Source organism: Pagrus pagrus (assembly GCF_965226575.1).
Source record: "Pagrus pagrus genome assembly, chromosome: 14".
Classification (NCBI taxonomy): domain Eukaryota; kingdom Metazoa; phylum Chordata; class Actinopteri; order Spariformes; family Sparidae; genus Pagrus; species Pagrus pagrus.
The window spans coordinates 514,530-534,634 of NC_140198.1; the positions used below are offsets into that span (position 1 = coordinate 514,530).

General features: G+C 42.7%; 2 protein-coding genes across 5 annotated transcripts in view; one reads left to right on the forward strand and one right to left on the reverse strand.

The window, feature by feature from the left end:
• Window positions 1-11,383, forward strand: part of lig3 (ligase III, DNA, ATP-dependent) — a 37,648-nt gene extending 26,265 nt beyond the window's left edge. For all 3 annotated transcript variants that reach the window (XM_084374080.1, XM_084374081.1, XM_084374079.1), the window contains 6 exons: window positions 102-176; window positions 7,840-7,986; window positions 8,361-8,511; window positions 9,292-9,371; window positions 10,033-10,113; window positions 10,601-11,383. In XM_084374080.1, the coding sequence (XP_084230206.1) occupies window positions 102-176; window positions 7,840-7,986; window positions 8,361-8,511; window positions 9,292-9,371; window positions 10,033-10,113; window positions 10,601-10,834 (768 nt within the window). In that variant the 3' untranslated portion in view covers window positions 10,835-11,383. The remainder of the gene's footprint in view (window positions 1-101; window positions 177-7,839; window positions 7,987-8,360; window positions 8,512-9,291; window positions 9,372-10,032; window positions 10,114-10,600) is intronic.
• Window positions 10,739-20,105, reverse strand: part of rad51d (RAD51 paralog D) — a 26,431-nt gene continuing 17,064 nt past the window's right edge. The window contains exons 4-11 of one of the 2 annotated variants that reach the window (XM_084374082.1): window positions 17,791-17,872; window positions 17,522-17,656; window positions 17,353-17,448; window positions 17,148-17,241; window positions 15,079-15,149; window positions 14,450-14,617; window positions 13,090-13,230; window positions 10,739-10,827 (exon numbers count right to left, since the gene is read on the reverse strand). In XM_084374082.1, the coding sequence (XP_084230208.1) occupies window positions 13,135-13,230; window positions 14,450-14,617; window positions 15,079-15,149; window positions 17,148-17,241; window positions 17,353-17,448; window positions 17,522-17,656; window positions 17,791-17,872 (742 nt within the window). In that variant the 3' untranslated portion in view covers window positions 10,739-10,827; window positions 13,090-13,134. Of the gene's footprint in view, window positions 10,828-11,013; window positions 11,568-13,089; window positions 13,231-14,449; window positions 14,618-15,078; window positions 15,150-17,147; window positions 17,242-17,352; window positions 17,449-17,521; window positions 17,657-17,790; window positions 17,873-20,105 lie in introns of those variants that run through there. The other variant, XM_084374083.1, reaches the window with a different exon arrangement.

The following is a 20,105-nucleotide window of genomic DNA, read 5'->3' on the forward strand; positions in this document are numbered from 1 at the left end:
CCAGGCTGCAGGGGAAACATGGAGCCCATGTGATGACATCATCGAGTTAATCTGTGTGTGTGTGTGTGTGTGTGTGTGTGTGTGTGTCACTGTGTGCGCAGGACCCGAGCAAAATCCCAGGCTGGTTGAAAATCATCAAGAACTATTATCCAGACTTCATCATCCGCAATCCTGAGGTGAGATTCACTCTTCGGAGCGTCTGATCGGAGCGTCTGATCGGAGCGTCTGTGATCGGAGCGTCTGTGATCGGAGCGTCTGTGTTCGGAGCGTCTGATCAGAGCGTCTGTGATCGGAGCGTCTGTGATCGGAGCGTCTGTGTTCGGAGCGTCTGATCAGAGCGTGTGTGATCGGAGCGTCTGTGTTCGGAGCGTCTGATCGGAGCATCTGTGATCGGAGCGTGTGTGATCGGAGCGTCTGTGTTCGGAGCGTCTGATCGGAGCATCTGTGATCGGAGCGTGTGTGATCGGAGCGTCTGTGATCGGAGCGTCTGTGTTCGTCTGTGATCGGAGCGTCTGATCGGAGCGTGTGTGATCGAAGCGTGTGTGATCGGAGCATCTGTGTTCGGAGCGTCTGATCGGAGCATCTGTGATCGGAGCGTCTGTGATCGGAGCGTGTGTGATCGGAGCGGCTGTGTTCGTCTGTGATCGGAGCGTCTGTGATCGGAGCGTCTGATCGGAGCGTGTGTGATCGGAGCGTCTGTGATCGGAGCGTGTGTGATCGGAGCGGCTGTGTTCGTCTGTGATCGGAGCGGCTGTGATCGGAGCGTCTGATCGGAGCGTGTGTGATCGGAGCGTGTGTGATCGGAGCGGCTGTGATCGGAGCGGCTGTGTTCGTCTGTGATCGGAGCGTCTGTGATCGGAGCGTCTGATCGGAGCGTGTGTGATCGGAGCGTCTGTGATCGGAGCGGCTGTGATCGGAGCGGCTGTGTTCGTCTGTGATCGGAGCGGCTGTGATCGGAGCGTCTGATCGGAGCGTGTGTGATCGGAGCGTCTGTGATCGGAGCGTCTGTGATCGGAGCGTCTGTGTTCGTCTGTGATCGGAGCGTCTGATCGGAGCGTGTGTGATCGGAGCGTCTGTGATCGGAGCGGCTGTGATCGGAGCGGCTGTGTTCGTCTGTGATCGGAGCGGCTGTGATCGGAGCGTCTGATCGGAGCGTGTGTGATCGGAGCGTGTGTGATCGGAGCGTCTGTGATCGGAGCGTCTGTGTTCGTCTGTGATCGGAGCGGCTGTGATCGGAGCGTCTGATCGGAGCGTGTGTGATCGAAGCGTGTGTGATCGGAGCATCTGTGTTCGGAGCGTCTGATCGGAGCATCTGTGATCGGAGCGTCTGTGATCGGAGCGTGTGTGATCGGAGCGGCTGTGTTCGTCTGTGATCGGAGCGTCTGTGATCGGAGCGGCTGTGATCGGAGCGTCTGATCGGAGCGTGTGTGATCGGAGCGTGTGTGATCGGAGCGTCTGATCGGAGCGTGTGTGATCGGAGCGTGTGTGATCGGAGCGTGTGTGATCGGAGCGTGTGTGATCGGAGCGGCTGTGATCGGAGCGGCTGTGATCGGAGCGTCTGATCGGAGCGTGTGTGATCGGAGCGTGTGTGATCGGAGCGGCTGTGATCGGAGCGTCTGATCGGAGCGTGTGTGATCGGAGCGTCTGTGATCGGAGCGGCTGTGATCGGAGCGGCTGTGTTCGTCTGTGATCGGAGCGGCTGTGATCGGAGCGTCTGATCGGAGCGTGTGTGATCGGAGCGTCTGTGATCGGAGCGGCTGTGTTCGTCTGTGATCGGAGCGTGTGTGATCGGAGCGTGTGTGATCGGAGCGTGTGTGATCGGAGCGTCTGTGATCGGAGCGTGTGTGATCGGAGCGGCTGTGTTCGTCTGTGATCGGAGCGGCTGTGATCGGAGCGTGTGTGATCGGAGCATGTGTGATCGGAGCGTGTGTGATTGGAGCAAGGCAAGTTTAATTGTATAGCACAATTCAGACACAAGGCAACTCAAAGTGCTTTACAGGCGCATAAGAATTACATTAAAAGCATTTTAAAACAGGTTAAGAAATAGGAAAGCAGGCTAAAATGGAAAAATTACATTAAAAGCATTTAAAATACATTAAAACAAAACATTAAGAAAATAAAAGTCAGAGAGAATAAAAGTCATGGTGTAATTCAAAGCCTTAAAATTGCTTCAGTGAATTTAAAATAATTAAAACAGTAAAAATTGACACAACCGCAGATATCAAACTATCAACTATAGGAAAGCTGCAGTAAACAGTAATGTTTGTCAGCCCTGATTTAAATGAGCTGACAGTTTGTGCACATCTCAGGTGTTATGGGAGTTTGTTCCACAGGTGAGGACCATGGAAGCTAAATGCAGCTTCACCCTGCTTGGTTCTGACCCTGGGGACACTGAGTAGACCTGTCCCTGATGACCTGAGGGCTCTGGGTGCTTCATACCCAACCAACAGCTCTGACATGTATTTAGGCCCAAGACCATTTAGTGATTTGTAGACCAGTAACAGGATTTTAAACTCTATCCTTTGGCTCACAGGGAGCCAGTGCAGGGATTTAAGGACAGGTGTGATATGGTCCATTTTCCTGCTGTTGGTCAGGACTCTGGCAGCAGCATTCTGGATGAGCTGCAGCTGCTTGATTGATTTTTTACTGAGACCTGTAAAGGCGCCATTACAATAATCTAACCTACTGAGAATAAATGCATGAACTAGTTTTTCCATGTCTTGTTTAGACAGAAGTCCTTTAATTCGTGCAATGTTTTTGAGATGATAATAGGCTGATTTAGTGATAGTCTTTATGTGGCTGTTAAAATTCAGGTCTGAGTCCATAACTACACCCAGATTTCTGGCTTGGTCAGTGGTTTTTAGTGTAATTGAGTGAAGTTGGCCACTGACCTCAAGCCTTGCGTTTTTTGGACCAAAAACAATGATTTCTGTCTTTTCAGCATTGAGCTGGAGAAAGTTCTGGCCCATCCACTGAGTGACTTGTTGGATACATTCACTCAGCAACTGTAATGGACTGTAGTCATATGGTGACACTGTGATGTTGAGCTGTGTGTCATCAGCATATGAGTGGTAAGAGATGTTATAATACTCCATGATCTGGGCCAGTGGGAGCATATAGATATTAAACAAAAGTGGCCCGAGGATAGAGCCTTGGGGGACTCCACATGTCATCTTTGTTCGCTCAGATTCACAATTACCTAGCGACACAAAGAAGTCTCGATCTTCTAAATAAGATTTGAGCCAGTTTAGCACCGTACCAGAAACTCCGACCCACTTCTCTAGTCTGTCGAGCAACATGTTGTGATCAACTGTGTCAAATGCAGCACTAAGATCCAGTAATACCAAAACTGAAGTTCTTGATGCATCAGTATTAAGGCGTATATCATTTAACACCTTAATAAGTGCAGTTTCAGTGCTGTGGTGTGGTCGAAAACCAGACTGGAAATCGTTGAAGAGATTGTTTTGGGTCAAGAAAGAGTGAATTTGTTGATTTTTGATTTTTGAATTTGCTTTTTTAAAAGAGGTTTGATTACTGCAGTTTTCAAGGCCTTGGGAAATAGTCCTGCTAAAAGAGAAGTATTTACTATCCTCAATATTTCTGGTGCAAGACAATTAAAAACATTTTTCAACAAATTTGTAGGCAGCATATCAAGGCAGCAGGTCGTGGATTTTAAATTCTTAACCGTTACTGTCAAAGATACATGGTCTACGAGTTGAAACTTTTCTAGATGTCTAGAAGATTGAGGAGGAACTGGTGACATAACCAAGTTTCCTGAGAAGGAGCCACTTTCTGTTTGTCTTATCCTCTGAATTTTATCTGTAAAAAAGGCTGCAAAGTCGTTGCACGATTTGTTGGACAGCAATTCAGGAGGAACAGATATTGAGGGGTTTGTCAGTCTGTCGACAACAGTGAATGGGGTGCGGTCATTGTTGGTGTTATTTTTAATAATTTCAGAGAAAAAAGACTGCCTTGCCTTTTTCAATTCTTGGTTATAGATGTGAAGACTCTCTTTATAAATGTCATAATGTACCTGGAGTTTGGTTTTTCGCTCTCTGCGTTCAGCCTGCCTACACTCTTTTTTGAGCTTTCACCAGGGTGGCGTTCCTCCATGGTGACTTTTTTCTTCCAGATACAACTTTGGTCTTAATCGGAGCAATGGCATCCATAACCGTCATAACATTGGAGCTGAAGTTATCAACAAGGTCATCGACAGAGTCTGAGGGCAGAGTTAGTGATGATGTAAAAGCCTGAGTGAATAGTGCACCGGTGCTATTGTTAATAGACAGCTTTTTTATCACCTCTGCTTCTCCTTTGCTATAATTTGCAGGGATGGTCATTTTAAACTGAACACAGTAATGATCAGAAAGAGCAACATCACTCACCACAACATCAGAGATGTTTAGACCCTTGGAAATAACTAGATCTAAAATGTGGCCCTTGTAATGTGTTGGATCTGTCACATGCTAAGAAAGTCCAAAGATATCCAGAGTATTTAAGAGTTCCTTTGCACATCCATCTTTCACATTATCAACATGAATGTTAAAATCACCCACTATAACCACACAGTCAAACTCAATGCAGATAATAGACAGTAATTTGGAAAAATCATCAAAAAACAGTGCATTGTATCTCGGGGGCCTGTAGATGGTTAGTAATACTGCACGACAGGAGGCTCTCAACTGAGCAGCAATGTATTCAAAGGAGTTGAAGTTACAATACGACATTTTCCTGCATTGGAAAGTTTCATTAAACAAAATGGCGACTCCACCTCCTTTCTTATCCACTCTAGCTTCACTCATGAAACTGAAGTTAGGAGGCGTTGATTCAATAAGAACTGCTGCACTGTTGTCTCGGCCTAACCAGGTTTCAGTTAAGAGCATAAAGTCCAGGTGGTTCTGTACAATGTAATCATTAATTAAAAATGATTTACATGCTAATGACCTGACATTTAATACTGCTAGATTCAATGTGCTAGAAGCAGTATCTATACAACTATGGACTGACTGTCGCTGACATGGAATGAATGTTAAATTTGACATTACCCTGTTTCTTGGCAATTTAAACATTCTTTTTCTATTACCGATCATAACATGAACTGAAGAAGCTTCCAGTACACTGGGCCCCGACTTTCGCTGGAAATAGTCAGGAGTGACATCTTTAGAGCCTGGACCCATAAAACATCAGCAGTAAGAGACAGAAAGATCTAAGTGTGCTGAGCTCTTATCAGCTTGGGGAGGATGATGCCTGTGTGAAAGGGGTGGGGGTGGTGTGTGTCTTAACTTCACCGAAGGCTGAGGGTGTTTCAGGGGAATGAGAGGAGAGAAAATTGCAGTAGGGCGGGGGGTAAACTGTGTGCCAGCGATGACCAGCTTGTTCATTTGGTCAGTGAACTCCATGAGGGGGGACGAAGGCGACAACATGCCCACAGTAGATGGTGAACTGGGTGGGGTTTGGGGTGGTGTAGACAGTTGAACCTCACAGAGAGAATCCTCTTCCTGTTTGTCCTGACGTCTCTCATGAGTGGAGCTCACTTCAGCTGGGGGTTGTGCTCGGTTTCCTTTGTGATTATCTCCTGTTTGTTTCGGCCTGTCTTGCCTCTTGTCCTTGGTGGAGGGAACAGATTGGTGATGCAGGCAGAAAGATATGTTGGACATAAACAGTTTGACTCCTGACCTATTTAGGAAGAGTCCATCTTGCTTAAAAAGATGTCTGCGGTCCCAAAAGAAATTGAAGTTGTCCAAAAAGTGCATAGAATGGACATTGCATGCTTTGGAAAGCCATGTGTTCAGTGCCATCAATCTGCTGAATCTCTCAGCAGCTCTTCTGACTGGTGGAAGGGGGCCACTGATTAAAACCTCAACATCCAGGGAGCTGACTGTGCTCAACAGATCAGTAAAATCTTGTTTGAGCATTTCAGACTGCTGGTACAGGTCATCAGATGGAGATGCAGAATCTCGGCGTAGTGGAGCAAATCTGTTTTGCATTTTGTCAGTTTGTTGTACGGGATGTTTGCTGTTGGTCTTTCCTTTAGCAGCTGACCACGGCTGTGTCCTGCTCTGCATTGGAGTAGAGCAGGAGGAGGATGGTAGTGCTGGCCAGCCGGTAGCATCAGAGATCTCCGGGTGGACGGTTCTTCCTGTTTTTCTTCCATCCATGTTCCAAGGAGCAGAGTTCTTCTTTGGCTTTGCCCCAAGAGTGTTCCAGGGAGGACTTCCATGTGAAGATTGACTGCGGAGATCACGGCTCTCCTGTTTCTTATCAGTGCTAGGTAGCTGTGTGTTAGCGTTCTCATGTCTGCTGAAAGGAAGAGTGGATTCATTTCCACACAGTCCGTTGACCTCCACATTAACTTCTAATCTGTGGATTTTGGTTTCCAACAAAGTGATCTTCTGCATGAGTTTGTGGAAATCGTCAGTTGTGAAGGGTGGCATCCTGTTGCGATGCTAGTTAGCCTTAGCTGCTAACAGGCTTGTGCTACTTCTTAGGCCTCGCTAAGAAAGTGCTGAAGAGTTCCGGGAAAAAAATTTGAAATGAGGCAGCAATATACTTGATCTCCAATTAATTATGCTCCCAGTGGTTAATAAATATCGAGGAGTCACTGCCTGTAATCTCTCAGTGAAGAAAAAAAGAATAATAGTGAAAAAAAGGCAAGCAGAAGCGAGAGCAAGCAGAAAAGCGTCTGCACCCAAGCAGATACAGGAAGATAAGCTCAGATCACATCACTGTGGGATTATTATATTATATTATATTATATTATTATAAGTTTTTCTTATTTTATATGTTATATATTTATTATTATTGGCAGAAATGGGAGTAGTGTAGTGTGTGAGCAGTGTAGTTTGATTATTAACTATAATGATAATTAAAAATACGATTACAATTAATTGATTAATCTGCATATTATTGTCACCATTAATTCATTAATTTTTTTGTTTATAAAATGTCAAAAACTTTTTAAATTTCTCATCACAAAAGGCCAAAGTGACGTCTTCAGATGTTGTCAGATGTTTATTGTCATAAATGACAAAAAAAGCAGTAAATCCTCACATTTAAGAAGCTGGACACGGACAGCTGGCATGAAAAAACTGGTGATCATCATTTTGTTTTGATCGTAATCGTATTAATCAATACGCCTCTAAACTACAGACGGCTTCAATCGATCACATGAATGACGACCTGACGTAGAGTTTTGTATTTATTACAGAGCAGCTCAGATGAAGCTGTGAGAAAGTGTCCACAGGCGCAGAGATGACGAATAAAGTTGCCAATAATAAGAGATTTTAAATCAGTGACACTGATTTTCATTTTTAATCAATTTGCAAATGATTCTCTCTTGATGAGAGTCATTCACATGACCTGGAAGCTATTGAGCTAAAATGCTAATATTTACATATAAAAATTAATAAAAAATATTTAGAGACGTAAAATGTAAAAACAAGAGGTGTATCTCATGCAGCCAGTGTAGTTAAATGATCGCACATTGATTTTGAGTCAATTGATCACATGACCTGGAAGCTATTGAGCTAACATGCTAATATTTGCATATAAAAATTAATAAAAAATATTTAGAGAAGTAAAATGTAAAAACAAGAGGTGTATCTCATGCGGCCAGTGTAGTTAAATGATCGCACATTGATTTTGAGTCAATTGATCACATGACCTGGGAGCTATTGAGCTAAAATGCTAATATTTACATATAAAGATCTGTGTTCGGAGCGTCTGTGTAGGACAATGAAATCCACAGACTTCTTCACTGAAACATTAATGTTCACGACCTTGTAACACTGTGGAAGCGTTGCTACATGTATCTCATCATGAACGTCTCTCCTGCTGCAGGAAGCTCCTGTGTGGGAGATCACCGGTGCAGAGTTCTCTAAATCAGAGATGCACACGGCTGATGGCATCTCCATCCGCTTCCCCCGCATGACGAGAATCCGTGATGACAAGGACTGGAAGAGCGCCACCAACCTGCACCAGCTCAAAGTACGTGCTCGTGCTGTAGTTTGATATTTTACTGGTGTTGATCCTGTAGACAAGACTGAGGACAGAATCACACCTGTTGTTTTTTGACTTGAATGCAGTACACTGAAGGCACCATGAGGAATAATTAACCCGATACTTAACGATGCCTCAGAAATCAGTTTGTCCTCGGATACTTTGTTGCTGATTTCTCCATCAGAGTTCATGATGGAATAAATAATTAATAATGAAACCTGCTGTTGAACAGAGCAAAACATGTGACTGCACAAGTTACGTATGATTTAATGAGCTAACATTGACAGATGAGTTCAAATAATAAATCATTTTAAAGTAACACGAGTCTTTTCTGAAGTTCATGTTGGGATTTCTGTGTTCAGGAGCTTTTCCGCATCTCGAAGGAGAACTGTGACTTTAAGGTGACCGCCGGACCGTCCACGTCCGGAGACGATAAAGGTTCGTCAGGAGGAGACAGCGGAGGAAACTCTCCGTCAGCATCGTCTCACGGAAGAGCTCCGGCCAAGAAGACCAGTGAGTACAAACACACGACACCTGTGATACAAGTACTGAAGGGATTTAAAGCTACATGTCTGTAAAAGGCAGGATGTGTAGTGAGGAAGTTTACCACAACCTCCGTCAGTCTCACGTCACCACATGTTTAAATACTTTAATGAGTTCAGACCCAAAATGATTCACTTTCCTGTCAGAGAGAGAAAACAGCAGCCGGAGCTTCATGTGAGGCTGAAACCAGCAACTGTTTGACATTTTACTTAAAATGAATCATAAATAAATTATTAACATTGTTGTTGATGAATAAAACATTTTCCCACATTCTTCATGAGCTGTTGGGAAAATCTGAGAAACAATAATAATATTATCTGGCACCAACTCATTAATCATTTGTTACGCTAGACAATCATATGGGTGAACCAAAGATTTGCTTTTAATAACACCATATTAATATTGATTGACTAATGACATCAGCTCTAACGGATATTAAAATGTAACACTACAGGTAGTATGAAGGTGTGTATGTGGTCCTGTGATCACAAATGTGAAGAGCTCAAAACGCGACGAAAACAGATGAACAATCAAAATAAATAAAATGTTTGTGACAAATTCAAACTGAAGACGTTTCAGTCCAGGTGTGTTCACCTGTGAACAGACACTGTTTGTTCGTGATCAGATTCAGTGAGGACACTGTGAAACATGGTTCATAGTTCAGCTTTAATGGGGCAGTAAACAGAAAGAGATGATGACCTCAGAGTGATGTCACTGATCCATCATCAATAACATGTCTTCACTTCACAGACAGCAAAACTCCTCCCAAACCGAAGGCAGTGAAATCTGAGCCTCGTACTCCTGGACCAGACGCTCCCAGCACCAAGAAGGTTTGGATTCATTAATATACTGCACAGACTTTGTGTTCACGTCTCAGTCCACTGACAGTCAGAACCAGAACCAGAAGGATCTGCTCGCAGCTAAAGGTTTTTTTCTGAGACTGAAGATTGTGTACACAGGACAACAACTTTATAATGTGAGTGGTAACTGATGTGTTGTGTCATCGTCAACTGGACGTGTTTCAGTTTGTTGAAGACGTTTCACGTCTCGTCCAAGAGGCTTCTTCACTTCTAACTGAAGGAGCTGCAGGCTTTTAAACTCTGTGAGGACACTCCCTCACAGAGTTGTTAGGGCCACTTGTGTGGGGTTGGTCCAACCAGCCTTCATGTGGGTTGCTAAGGCTAGGTGAGCCCAGGAGGTGTGACTGGTTGTTTAGCTGTCTGGAGAGAACATCATCTTTTACTCCTCTTCATCTATGTCAAACTGGCCCTAACGACTCTGTAAGGACACTCCCACACACTGTAAGGACACTCCCATACAGAGTTTAATGCCTGCAGCTCCTCCAGTTGGTTAGAAGTGAAGGAGCTTCTTGGATGAGAGGTGAAACGTCTTCAACAAACTGAAACAGGTCCAGTTGACTACGGTACAGAACTTAGAGAGACCACTGAGACTGAGAACCTTCATCACCATGTAACTGTTGTGTGTTTGCAGGTGAAGAAGAGTGAAAGCGTTCACAGTAACGGACAAACCAAAGCAAAGACGTCGCAGCTGCTGGAGCCGAGGAGCGACAAGGTCAGTCAGCAGCTGTTAGTGATTGTTTCCTGACGAGAGCAGAAACCATCTCACTTCAAAGTGTCGGAGCAGCTCTGACCATCAGCTTTATTACCTGTAGCTCTAATCATCCGTCTAGATAATCAAGAGAAGTCTCTACAGCTGATCTCTTCATGACTATTTCCAGAAGTCTTGACCCAGTGACTCCAGAGTAGTCCTCAGATGTTGTTGTGAGCAGTTTGACGTAGGAACTATTTCTTTACACGTCACCGCTCAGAAGGAAAGTGTGTATCTACTCGTGGATGAGAGGCTCCACAGTGCAGGACATTAATGGTGTCCTGAGCTGTAACTTCAGCTAGCTTACCTCTCGTCCCTGAGTAGATGCATGTTTCCTTCTGCTCAGTGATACAGAAAGAAATAGTTCCTCCATGGAACTGCTCACAGCGAGCTCTGTGGATTAATCCTGATACCAGGTCAGCGCTGCTCTAACCGTCCCGTCTCTCTGCAGACTCTGCTGGACATCTTCAGCGGGGTGAAGCTCTTCCTGCCCGTCTCCACGCAGGACTTTGACAAACTGCGGCGGTACTTCGTGGCGTACGACGGAGACCTGGTGGCGGACTACGACGCCGCCTCGGCCACACACACGCTGGCCGACCCAGAAGAAGACAGCCGGGCCCAGCGAGTGACGTCTGGCTGGATCTGGGAATGTATCCGCAAGAGGCGCGTCGTCCCGCCCTGTTAATGACAAAATACAGTTTACTGCAACACAACTCTAAATCAGGTTTAACTACATGAACAATAATAATATGTTCAATCACACGTCAGTTTTCTAATTTATTCTTTTCCAGTCCTGTTTGTTTCACAGGAACCAGCAGGAATCTCAGTTAGTTGGACGATTGTGAACACTTTGACCTGTTTACTGATGAAATGACTTGTTATTCTGTAGACGTAGTTTTTGTAAGAAAACTTTAACAGTACTGTAAATCATGAGAGGCGTCTCCATAAAGAGATCAGTGAGGGCTGGATGTTACAAACATTAAGGATCCGTTACACATGATTTAATGACATCATCATTTCAGTTGATTTCTGGATGTCGATGCAATGATACTTTATTTTGTGTTTCTTTAACATCCAGTCCTCACAGTGCAGCAGGATTAAGATAAGAGGTGTTTCATTATTTTTACTGCCTGAGTGAATGGTTTTGAGGTATTAAAGCCGAGATGTGTCTTCCATCAGGAGGAAACAAAACCCTGATGAACAGAATAAAACTGATTGACGCTCTTTATTTCTACCAACTGTGCTCCGAGTGTTTGAACTGCAGCTTCTCTCACGAGCTGCTTAAAGGTTTTTACTGCAGCCGAACAGCTTTTAAGGATAATTCAGATTTGCCTTTCTTAGTCAGGATACTTGAGGCTCTGAGGTGATTTAATTTAAGCTCTTAAAGGCAAAATCCACACGAACCTGCCGACGTTCTCCTGAATGATACAAACAAGGAAGGACTTCAGCACATGTCATCATGTGAAAATGAGTTAAGACTGCACTCTTAAAATACTTCTGGATACTTGTTTTAACACCACTAGTTAATGTTAATAATATTGTGCAGTTTGAGGAACATACAGTCTCATCAGCTCTGATCTCCATGAACACACAGACTCAACATCTGGGTCAACACCGTGAAGACCGCTGGAGATATTAATGTTCGTCTGATCTAAACCGATTTCTGTGTTTCATGTGATATTTTTCTTTTTCTGACAAAACTTTTATTACTTGATCTCACACTTCATTTTGTTTTCTGACATTTATCAGGAGAAAAAATCGTGAGATTTTCTCAACAGATAAATAAAAAGTGAGATTTCATCAGGAGAAAAAAAAGTTTGAGATCAAGTGAAAAAAGTTTCTCACAAAAAAAATGTTCTGACAAAACTTTTACTTGATCTCACACATTATTTTTCTCTCCTGACAAAATCTTTTTTTATCTGTTGAGAAAATCTCACGTAAATTTTTCTCCGGACAAAACGATAAAACTTTTCTTTACTTGATCTCATGCAGGATTTCTTCCTACTGATAAATGTCAGGAAACAAATCACATGATTTTGTTGATGAAGGTTCTCAGTCAATCTCTTGGATGAAGTGAAAAAAACTTGTTTTTACTTGATCTCAAAGATTTTTGATATCGTAGAAACAACAATTTTGTGTAAAATTTTGTCAGGAACAAAAATTAAATCATGTGACTCTACGAGCTGTATCGTAGTTTGTTGAAGACGTTTCATCCAAGAGGCTGACTGAAAACCTTCAACAACAAAGTCGTGTGAGATTTTGTCAGTAGAAAGAAATTCTGTGTGAGATCAAGTAACACAACTTTTGTCAGAAAAAAAATTGTGAGATTTTCTCAGGAGACAAAAGTTTGAGATCAAGTGAAAAGTTCTGTCAGAAAAGAGATTGTGAGATTTTGTCTGTAGAGAGAAACTGAGTTTTGTCAGGAGAAAAAAATCAAGTGCGACATCAACGATACAATTTTCTTTGGAATATAAAATCTTTGTCAGTACAAAATCTCAGATGATTTTTCTTTCAGACAAAACTTTTTTTTTACTTGAACCAGAAATTAAACTGATAAACAGCAGAGAAAACTTTTTAGATCAGACTCGGGAAATGGATCAACAGAAAAAAGCCTCTCAGAGCTTCTGTACGTTTCAACTCAATGCAGTGAAAAATAAAATGATGACATTTATCTAAAAAACAAGTGCTTAGCTGCAGGATTTTACAAGAATTTAATGAAGACATGAACTCTGAGAAGTTCTGAAGTCTGGGTGAGTCGGTGTGGAGTGACTCAACTACTCCGAAAGTAACAAACTAATGATCCTAACATTGATCTGGATGAAGTTTAAATATTAATTAAATATTAAATATTTGCACAGCGCTGTCATTTATCAGAGGGGGAAAAAGGAAATGGGACTTTAAAGACAGTTTGTTGGTTCTGGTCCAGAGTCGTCGGTGTACCTTTGATCAGACGTTCGGGCGGAGCAGGATAACCGTTGGCTCTCATCACGAGTCGGTCTCATCCAGTTTTCTCTTTCCTGACGATCCGTCTGCAGAGCGACTCCACCAGCGCAGGTCCAGCTCCGCTCCGATGTGACAGGGCTGCAGAGAGGAGCAGCTCGGTTCAGTTCACAGTTAAACACAATACAAGAAGTCGTCTGCAGTATAAAACATTCATTCTGTGATGTTTGTGATGTGCTTTGTTTCATCTGGCTCTAAAACAGAATTCATGTATAATTAATGATGTGCAGAAAGTTATTCATGAGGAGGAAAAACCAACAAAGACTTCAGTTTTCTGCAATAACAATCGTCCTGTTGAGAACTGAAAGTCTCATAGTGCAGAAGCTTCCGTCTGTTCCACTGCAGCTGAGGTCAGTATTATAAAACGTCGCATAAATGATAAATATAGATTTTAATTGCATTGAACATTTCATAAATATAGAATTGAGGTGAGAAAAAGATCCAGGGATGAAATAATAAGCTGAAGAATAATAGTGGTCACTGCAGCTGCTTCACACGTGACGACATGTCTGTTATGAAATGTTCTTACTGCTGCCGTTTCTTTAGGTCTCACTTGTAAAAGACATTTTGATCTCAGTGGGACTTCTGGGTGAAATAAAGGTTAAATATAAATATATCTAAATTATTTTTGCTCTCTAACATGCGTCTTTTCCCTCAGTGCCATTTTATTTTAGTGAAAAATCATGTCAATGAAAAGTTTTAAAGCAACGATGACGGTGAATCACACGTGATTCAGGAACAACAGTTAAACCCTCAAACATTTTTCAACTAAATCAGAAATTAGAAATATTTGTATCCAGATTTCATTCACATTTTCTTGTGCATCTTTTTTCTGTGACTAAAATCCATCTGTCCACTCCAGAGGGTTTGTTTTGATGACTGGACCTGTACTGAGACATTCTGAACACTTTCTAACAGCTGTTTAATTCAACTATTCAAGTGTAAATTATATCATCAGAAACTAGAATGACTGCGTCGTGGTTGTAACCCTCTGCACCCTGAGGATGGAGGCGACTGAAGAAAAGACCAAGATTAACTTCATGTTACCTCACAGGTAGATAGTGATGTCATCGACCTGCCAGAGACGGCAGGTAGAAAATATCAAGAAAACTTTTTAAGGCTTCGACACTTTTAAAGTATTTACTTCAAGCTGAGTCCAGATCTTTTTGCATTTTGTTGCTGAGTGTCCTGGTCCAACCGATGTCTGTCTGTGATTTAAATCATGAGACAGCTGGAAGCGTCATTTTAACCTCTGACAGGATCCATACTGAGCTCCATGGCCTGCAGGTGAGTGTGTTACCTGTCTGGAGGACTTGATGAGTGTTGCTGAGCGCAGACTGGAGCAGCTGACGACCGACGTCCTGTCCAGTTTCTCCATCAGGATCCTGGTTCTGGGGATGTGACTCCAGGACACGCCGAGGCCCGGCTGCACCCCCCCGCCGTCGCTCCTCGTCACGTGGTTTGTGACCTGCAGAGTCGACACCATCGTGCTCAGTTAGGTGAAATCTTCAGAAGAGAAAAAATGTAAGTGGGACATCCAGATTGTTCCACTTTTAATCAACGGGACCATCAGACAGTCGCCGCATTATCTTTATCTCACTTCAAGTAAGTGGATGACTGGAGGTGAAGGCACATTATCTCTGCTGCTCGCTTCTTAATACGATTAGTTCACATCTGACATAATTATAACCTGCAGTCAAACACCTGAACCAACAAATGGGTTCTTGTTTTACACCTTCAGTCGTCACAAATTGAAAACCTTTTGTTTTCATCTTGATTTTATTTTTCTTATCCAAGCGAAGGAGAACTAAATGTTTAGTTTTGCTTTCAGGTCTCGCAGCAACAACAAGAGGAAGAGGAGACTTTAACCTGACACTGGAAACTGATCTGCATTCAGAGCTGCAGACGTCAAGGACTGTGTCATCTCACCAAAGCAGCCACGTTGAAGTCCTTCGCCATCGTCTTCAGAACTCCTGCCACTTGGATCATCAAGGACATGCCTGCAGGCACAGGAAGTGGTACAGAGGTCCGTCCGTGAGCAGAATACTCTCAACATCTTTTCAAGGGGAGAAACTTCAGATATTATTCTGTGATATTTACAGTCTTTAATATTCGAGAGACACTGGCTGCACAGCTCAGAGGAAGTTGGTCAGTCTTCAGACATTCATGGAGCGACTGTTTCCAGGGAACTGATTTTAGTGTCTTTCTTCTTTGAAGCATGTTAGCATGTTAGCACGTTGCTAACTTCACCTGTAACCTCAGCACGACTCAGACACACGGCGTTTCCTACACAGGTTGCAGGTTCAGCTGTCTGTCTGATCATGATGACACAGATTTGACTCCAGTGTTTTCAGACGGTCACTGAGCCGGCTGCAGCTGCAGTCTGTGAGTCTGGAGTTCAGACGCCTGATGTTTGTGTAACAAGCATTTTGTGACTGAATCACAGTTCTGAGGCCAAAAATGATAGAAACAAAAAGTGATTCAGATTTTCTTTGAAACAGATTTCTGACATTAGTAAGATGAGACTCTTTGCAGCAAACATTTTAGCTTTGACTTTTACAAAACATGGTTGTTGTTGTTGTTCCGTGTTATTTATTAATTTAGTTTTTGCGTTACTATTATAGGATTGTTAATTATCACATGAAGGTATTATTTCATTCATGATAATTAACATTGTTCATTCATTTCACTGTCCTTCTTTAAATGGTCAGTTTGTTTTCATGTTAACTCTTCTGAACTTCTCTCAGTGGACTCACCTGATTAAATAAAGGCTGGAGATGGTAAGAATATAATAATATATACTAAATGAAACTTTGACCTTAAGAAATAAAATAAGCTTCACTAAAGAGTTTGACTCTGCATTTTAACAGAGAGACATGTTACAGTGACTTTAAGATTATTTAATGGAAGAAAACACTCAGAAATGAGACGGTCCCGCCCCGTCTGTGCTTTAGTTACAGCATTAAATCCACCATCCTGATGTTGTAGGAGCCAAATTCTTCTTTACAGAAGTCAGTGAAAAGTGCATTTTTATTGCCCGGTTAGATTTTCAGTTCTTGTTATGGATTTTCTAGTCGCGCCTCGGTCTTTGTTTTTCTCACGTTGCCTCGCTCTTCTGTCAGTTTAATAGCTCGTTTTCGAGCTGCCTCCTTTGTTTTCTAGTGTTGTGACCTCCTGAGTCGGGTCGTAACCAAAATCCTTCGGGGCGAACGTACGGAGCCTCATTTGCTTTAAGCAAATATTTTTTAATTCTATAAAATACATCAGCGTTCATCTGCTTCTCTTCGTCTGGACGGCAGCGTGTCTGACTGCCCTCCTCTCACCTGGACCCTCAACAGAAGGCACGTTTGGTCCCAAACACATATTTTCCCATTAATTTCATTTATTACTTGTAGGTTTTCTGTCGGAGGAGCTGCTCAGGTGTGCAGAAAAACAAACAGTTTGAAGGGAAATGACTTTAACAAACTTGTCAAAGATCAGGCTGCAGACGGTCAGGTGTTGGTTAAGTTCATGCAGCAGTGTTTGTGTTTAATTATCTACAGCTTTTAATAAAATACTTTTAATTAATGACTTCTTTTTAAACACTCAATAGATTTTGTTAAAGTTTGTGACGTCTGTTCACAGGCTGGTTTATTTTAGATCCGTTATATTAAACACATTTTGAATTAATTGGATCACAGTTTGGGAACTTTCTGTTAACTGTTAGAAATAAAGTTCACTCTGATTAAGAACTTTAAATGATTGTGACTTCAGAGGTCAGACTCCGGTCCATTAATGAGAACAGCTCTTTTTATAACTGATACCAGAAATCTGAGCTGTTTGGGGTTTAACGTGACTGTTTCTCAGTTATTTTCACACTGTGTCATGATCGGAGCGAAGACGTCTTCCTTCCTGTTGAGATATTTATTTGCAGACAGACATTTGGAGTATCATGACTCAGGTGTAAACACAGCCTCAGGTAAGACGGACGATGATGGACCAACAGAAAGAGATATCACCTTCATTGTGTTTGGCTCCCAGTAGAGGAGAGATAACAGCCGACACCGAGTCCACGATCACCGCCTTGACAGAGCCGCCACCGCCAACAGACGCCTGAAATGTGACAAAATTAGATTGTTGATAATTTCATCTGTGTCTCTCAAAGGTTCCCCGGGTGCAGCCGGATGATCGTCGGTGTATTTTAAGCAAAAGAAACAAACAAACCTGCTGAAGTCTGCCAGCACGCAGACTGTACAGACAGTCGAGGAGAGAGAAGACGTCAAACAGACGGAAGATATGGATCCTCTGAAGAGCTTCCATCTGGAAAATTCACATTGTTTTATATTAAACAACTGAAGTAATATCTGTATATGAGTCACTTCTGTCAGCTCACCTGCTCCTCTCTGTTACTGCTCTCAGTCTGCAACATCTGAAGCAGCCGCTTGGCAGTCAGCCCTCCCGTCGTATCGATGAAGATCACACTCTGCTTCAGGTGGAGGGAAACGTGCACCGCCAGACCAAAACACACCTGAAGACGAGACGAGACGAGCGTGCAGGGAAGAGTTAATCATCTCTTGTGTGAGTCCAGCCATTATCTAAAGGAGTGAATTTATGGGAGTAAAATTATCAGTGATGAAGTGGGAAAAAGAAGAAAATGTTCACCTGAGATTTGCCACTTCCTGGGCCTCCTGACAGCTCCGTTATCTCTCCGGTATAGAAGCCTGAATCCAGCAGTTTATCTAAGCTGCAAGAAACAAGGTGCGATTCATTACTCACAACTGCCAGCACACGTTATAAACTATTAAGTCCAGGAGAAACCGCAGAGCCGAGCTGCAGTAAACAGACTGAGCTGAACCAGGCTCGCACTGTTTTTAGGATCTTTGGCCAGTTCTTCATATCAGTTGCTGATTCTCCAAATCCACAATTTGATTATTTTACTGTCAGACTCTCACGTGTGGATCAGTGGAGATCAATAGATCGTTTGTCTGATGTCCTGACAAACAACAGCTCGACTTTCTCCTGGAGGCTTTTTGACAAGTTCAGTAATACTGACCAGAGTTCAGCGACAAACAGCCTTCAGTGATTCAACATGAACAACAAAAGAGAGAAATTCAGTTTCTCAAATCTGTCCAGAGTGAACCCTCCTCACAAACAAATCAATAAAGGATCTCTGATAAAAAAAATAAATCAACATGTCCGACGCTGTCAGAGATTCCTCTGGTACCAGTCAGCTGATCGTCTTCATCACACAGGAGAAGAGTCTGGAAGTGACACTGCAGGCTAATGCTAAGCAAGCTGCAGGCTAATGCTAAGCTAGCATTCCCGTCCGTTTTTCTACGGATGCAGGTTGGCGGGTCGGAGAGAAGAAGAAAATGGGAGAAGCCAATTCTGCAGTTTTCATTTTTATAATGGACATTGTGACACTCTGAGTATTTTACTGTCTCGGCCTTTAGCCGGTCCACTTTAGGTCTTTATCTGTTTCTTCACTTTCATTCACTGAGAAATGTTCTTCCAGCTGAAGCAGAAACATCAGCAGCTCCCTCTTCAGACGGATCGCCTCAGACGACTGCAGGAACATTCAGCGATACGTACTTTAATCTTTATTCTCAGGGATATCCTGAGTGAAGGAGGGTGTGTGCAGACTTACAGCCTTGTTAAGGTTCTTTGTTGCTGCCTTGATAAACGAGCTCCACCTCCACACGCTGCAGGTCGTTTACACGTGATCTCCTCCACTTCAGTGTATCTCCTCATTTTATGGGAAGAATTCAATAAACTGCAATAAATCACCAGACATGTAATAATGTGAACAGAGGCTGACTGAGGTGTGGAGGAGGTGAAAGTAGGACGGCGGTTAAGAGATTCACCAATCAGATTCTAGACCAGCAAAGTGTTGGTGCCAGCAGAACTGGTTCCAGAATAGGCACTGGCTCAGAACCAGCACCTGAACCACCTTGGTCCAAAAGGGTTGATAGTTCTTTGGAACGCGTGTAAATGATGTCAGGTTTGTTTACATCCTCTCCAGCTTCCTAAACTTTACATTCACATACAGCAGTGATACATGTGTCAGTGCTCAGAGAGCCGCTGTCATCAACACAGTGTGAGCTGATGAGAGGAAACACTGCAGCGCCGTGCATCGCCTCACAGATCACAGCCTTTCACACAGGCTCATGTAAATTCATGGGAAGATGCAACGTGTTTACAAGATGTTGAAATCATCTGACCTTTCATTCCCCTCCTGCAGCTGTGGCGGGATATTCTGGGGAATCTGACTTGTGATCAGGTTCGTTTATGCTTCACAGCTGAGTTTATAACTGAACTGTCCTGAAGGTGAAAGTCTCTATTTCCTGCACACACAATGTTCACCTGACTGGAGCACTTTTAAAGCTTGGGTGAATATGAAACTATTATAAAAGATAACCACAGTGAACTCATTCTTAATAAAGCACAGGCTGGAGGGTCACAGCATCAGTTCTCTCAAGATTTCATATTCATATGTCATATTCAAGAAAAATTGGTTTTGTCACTGAAATATCCCGAACATCAGTGTTGACACTCAGCTGTTATCCAACGCACCAAACTGATTCAAAAAACGATGGAGGATATTTCCAATATCTTTACAAGAAAACTTTGAAATGTGAATTTACACTGAATAAAATACTTTTGTGAACATGTTCTGTTTTAATGTTCATTATATTGGTTTATGTCCATTGGTGTTGGATATTAAACCTTGACCATTTTTTGTGCTGACTCAAATATTTCAGTGTTCATTTCATTAACTAAAACTATAACGAAAAATGTTCCTCAACAACCTTTTTTCCATGACTGAGACTAAAAATAGATCTTTGATAATAAAAACTATGATGAATTGTATGTTTTGTTTTTTCAATGAGAAGAAAGGACGGGACTGAAACGTTAGTGACGGGCTGTCGGACATTTAAAATGCAGTCGTGAACTCTGTCAGATACTGAGTTATTAAC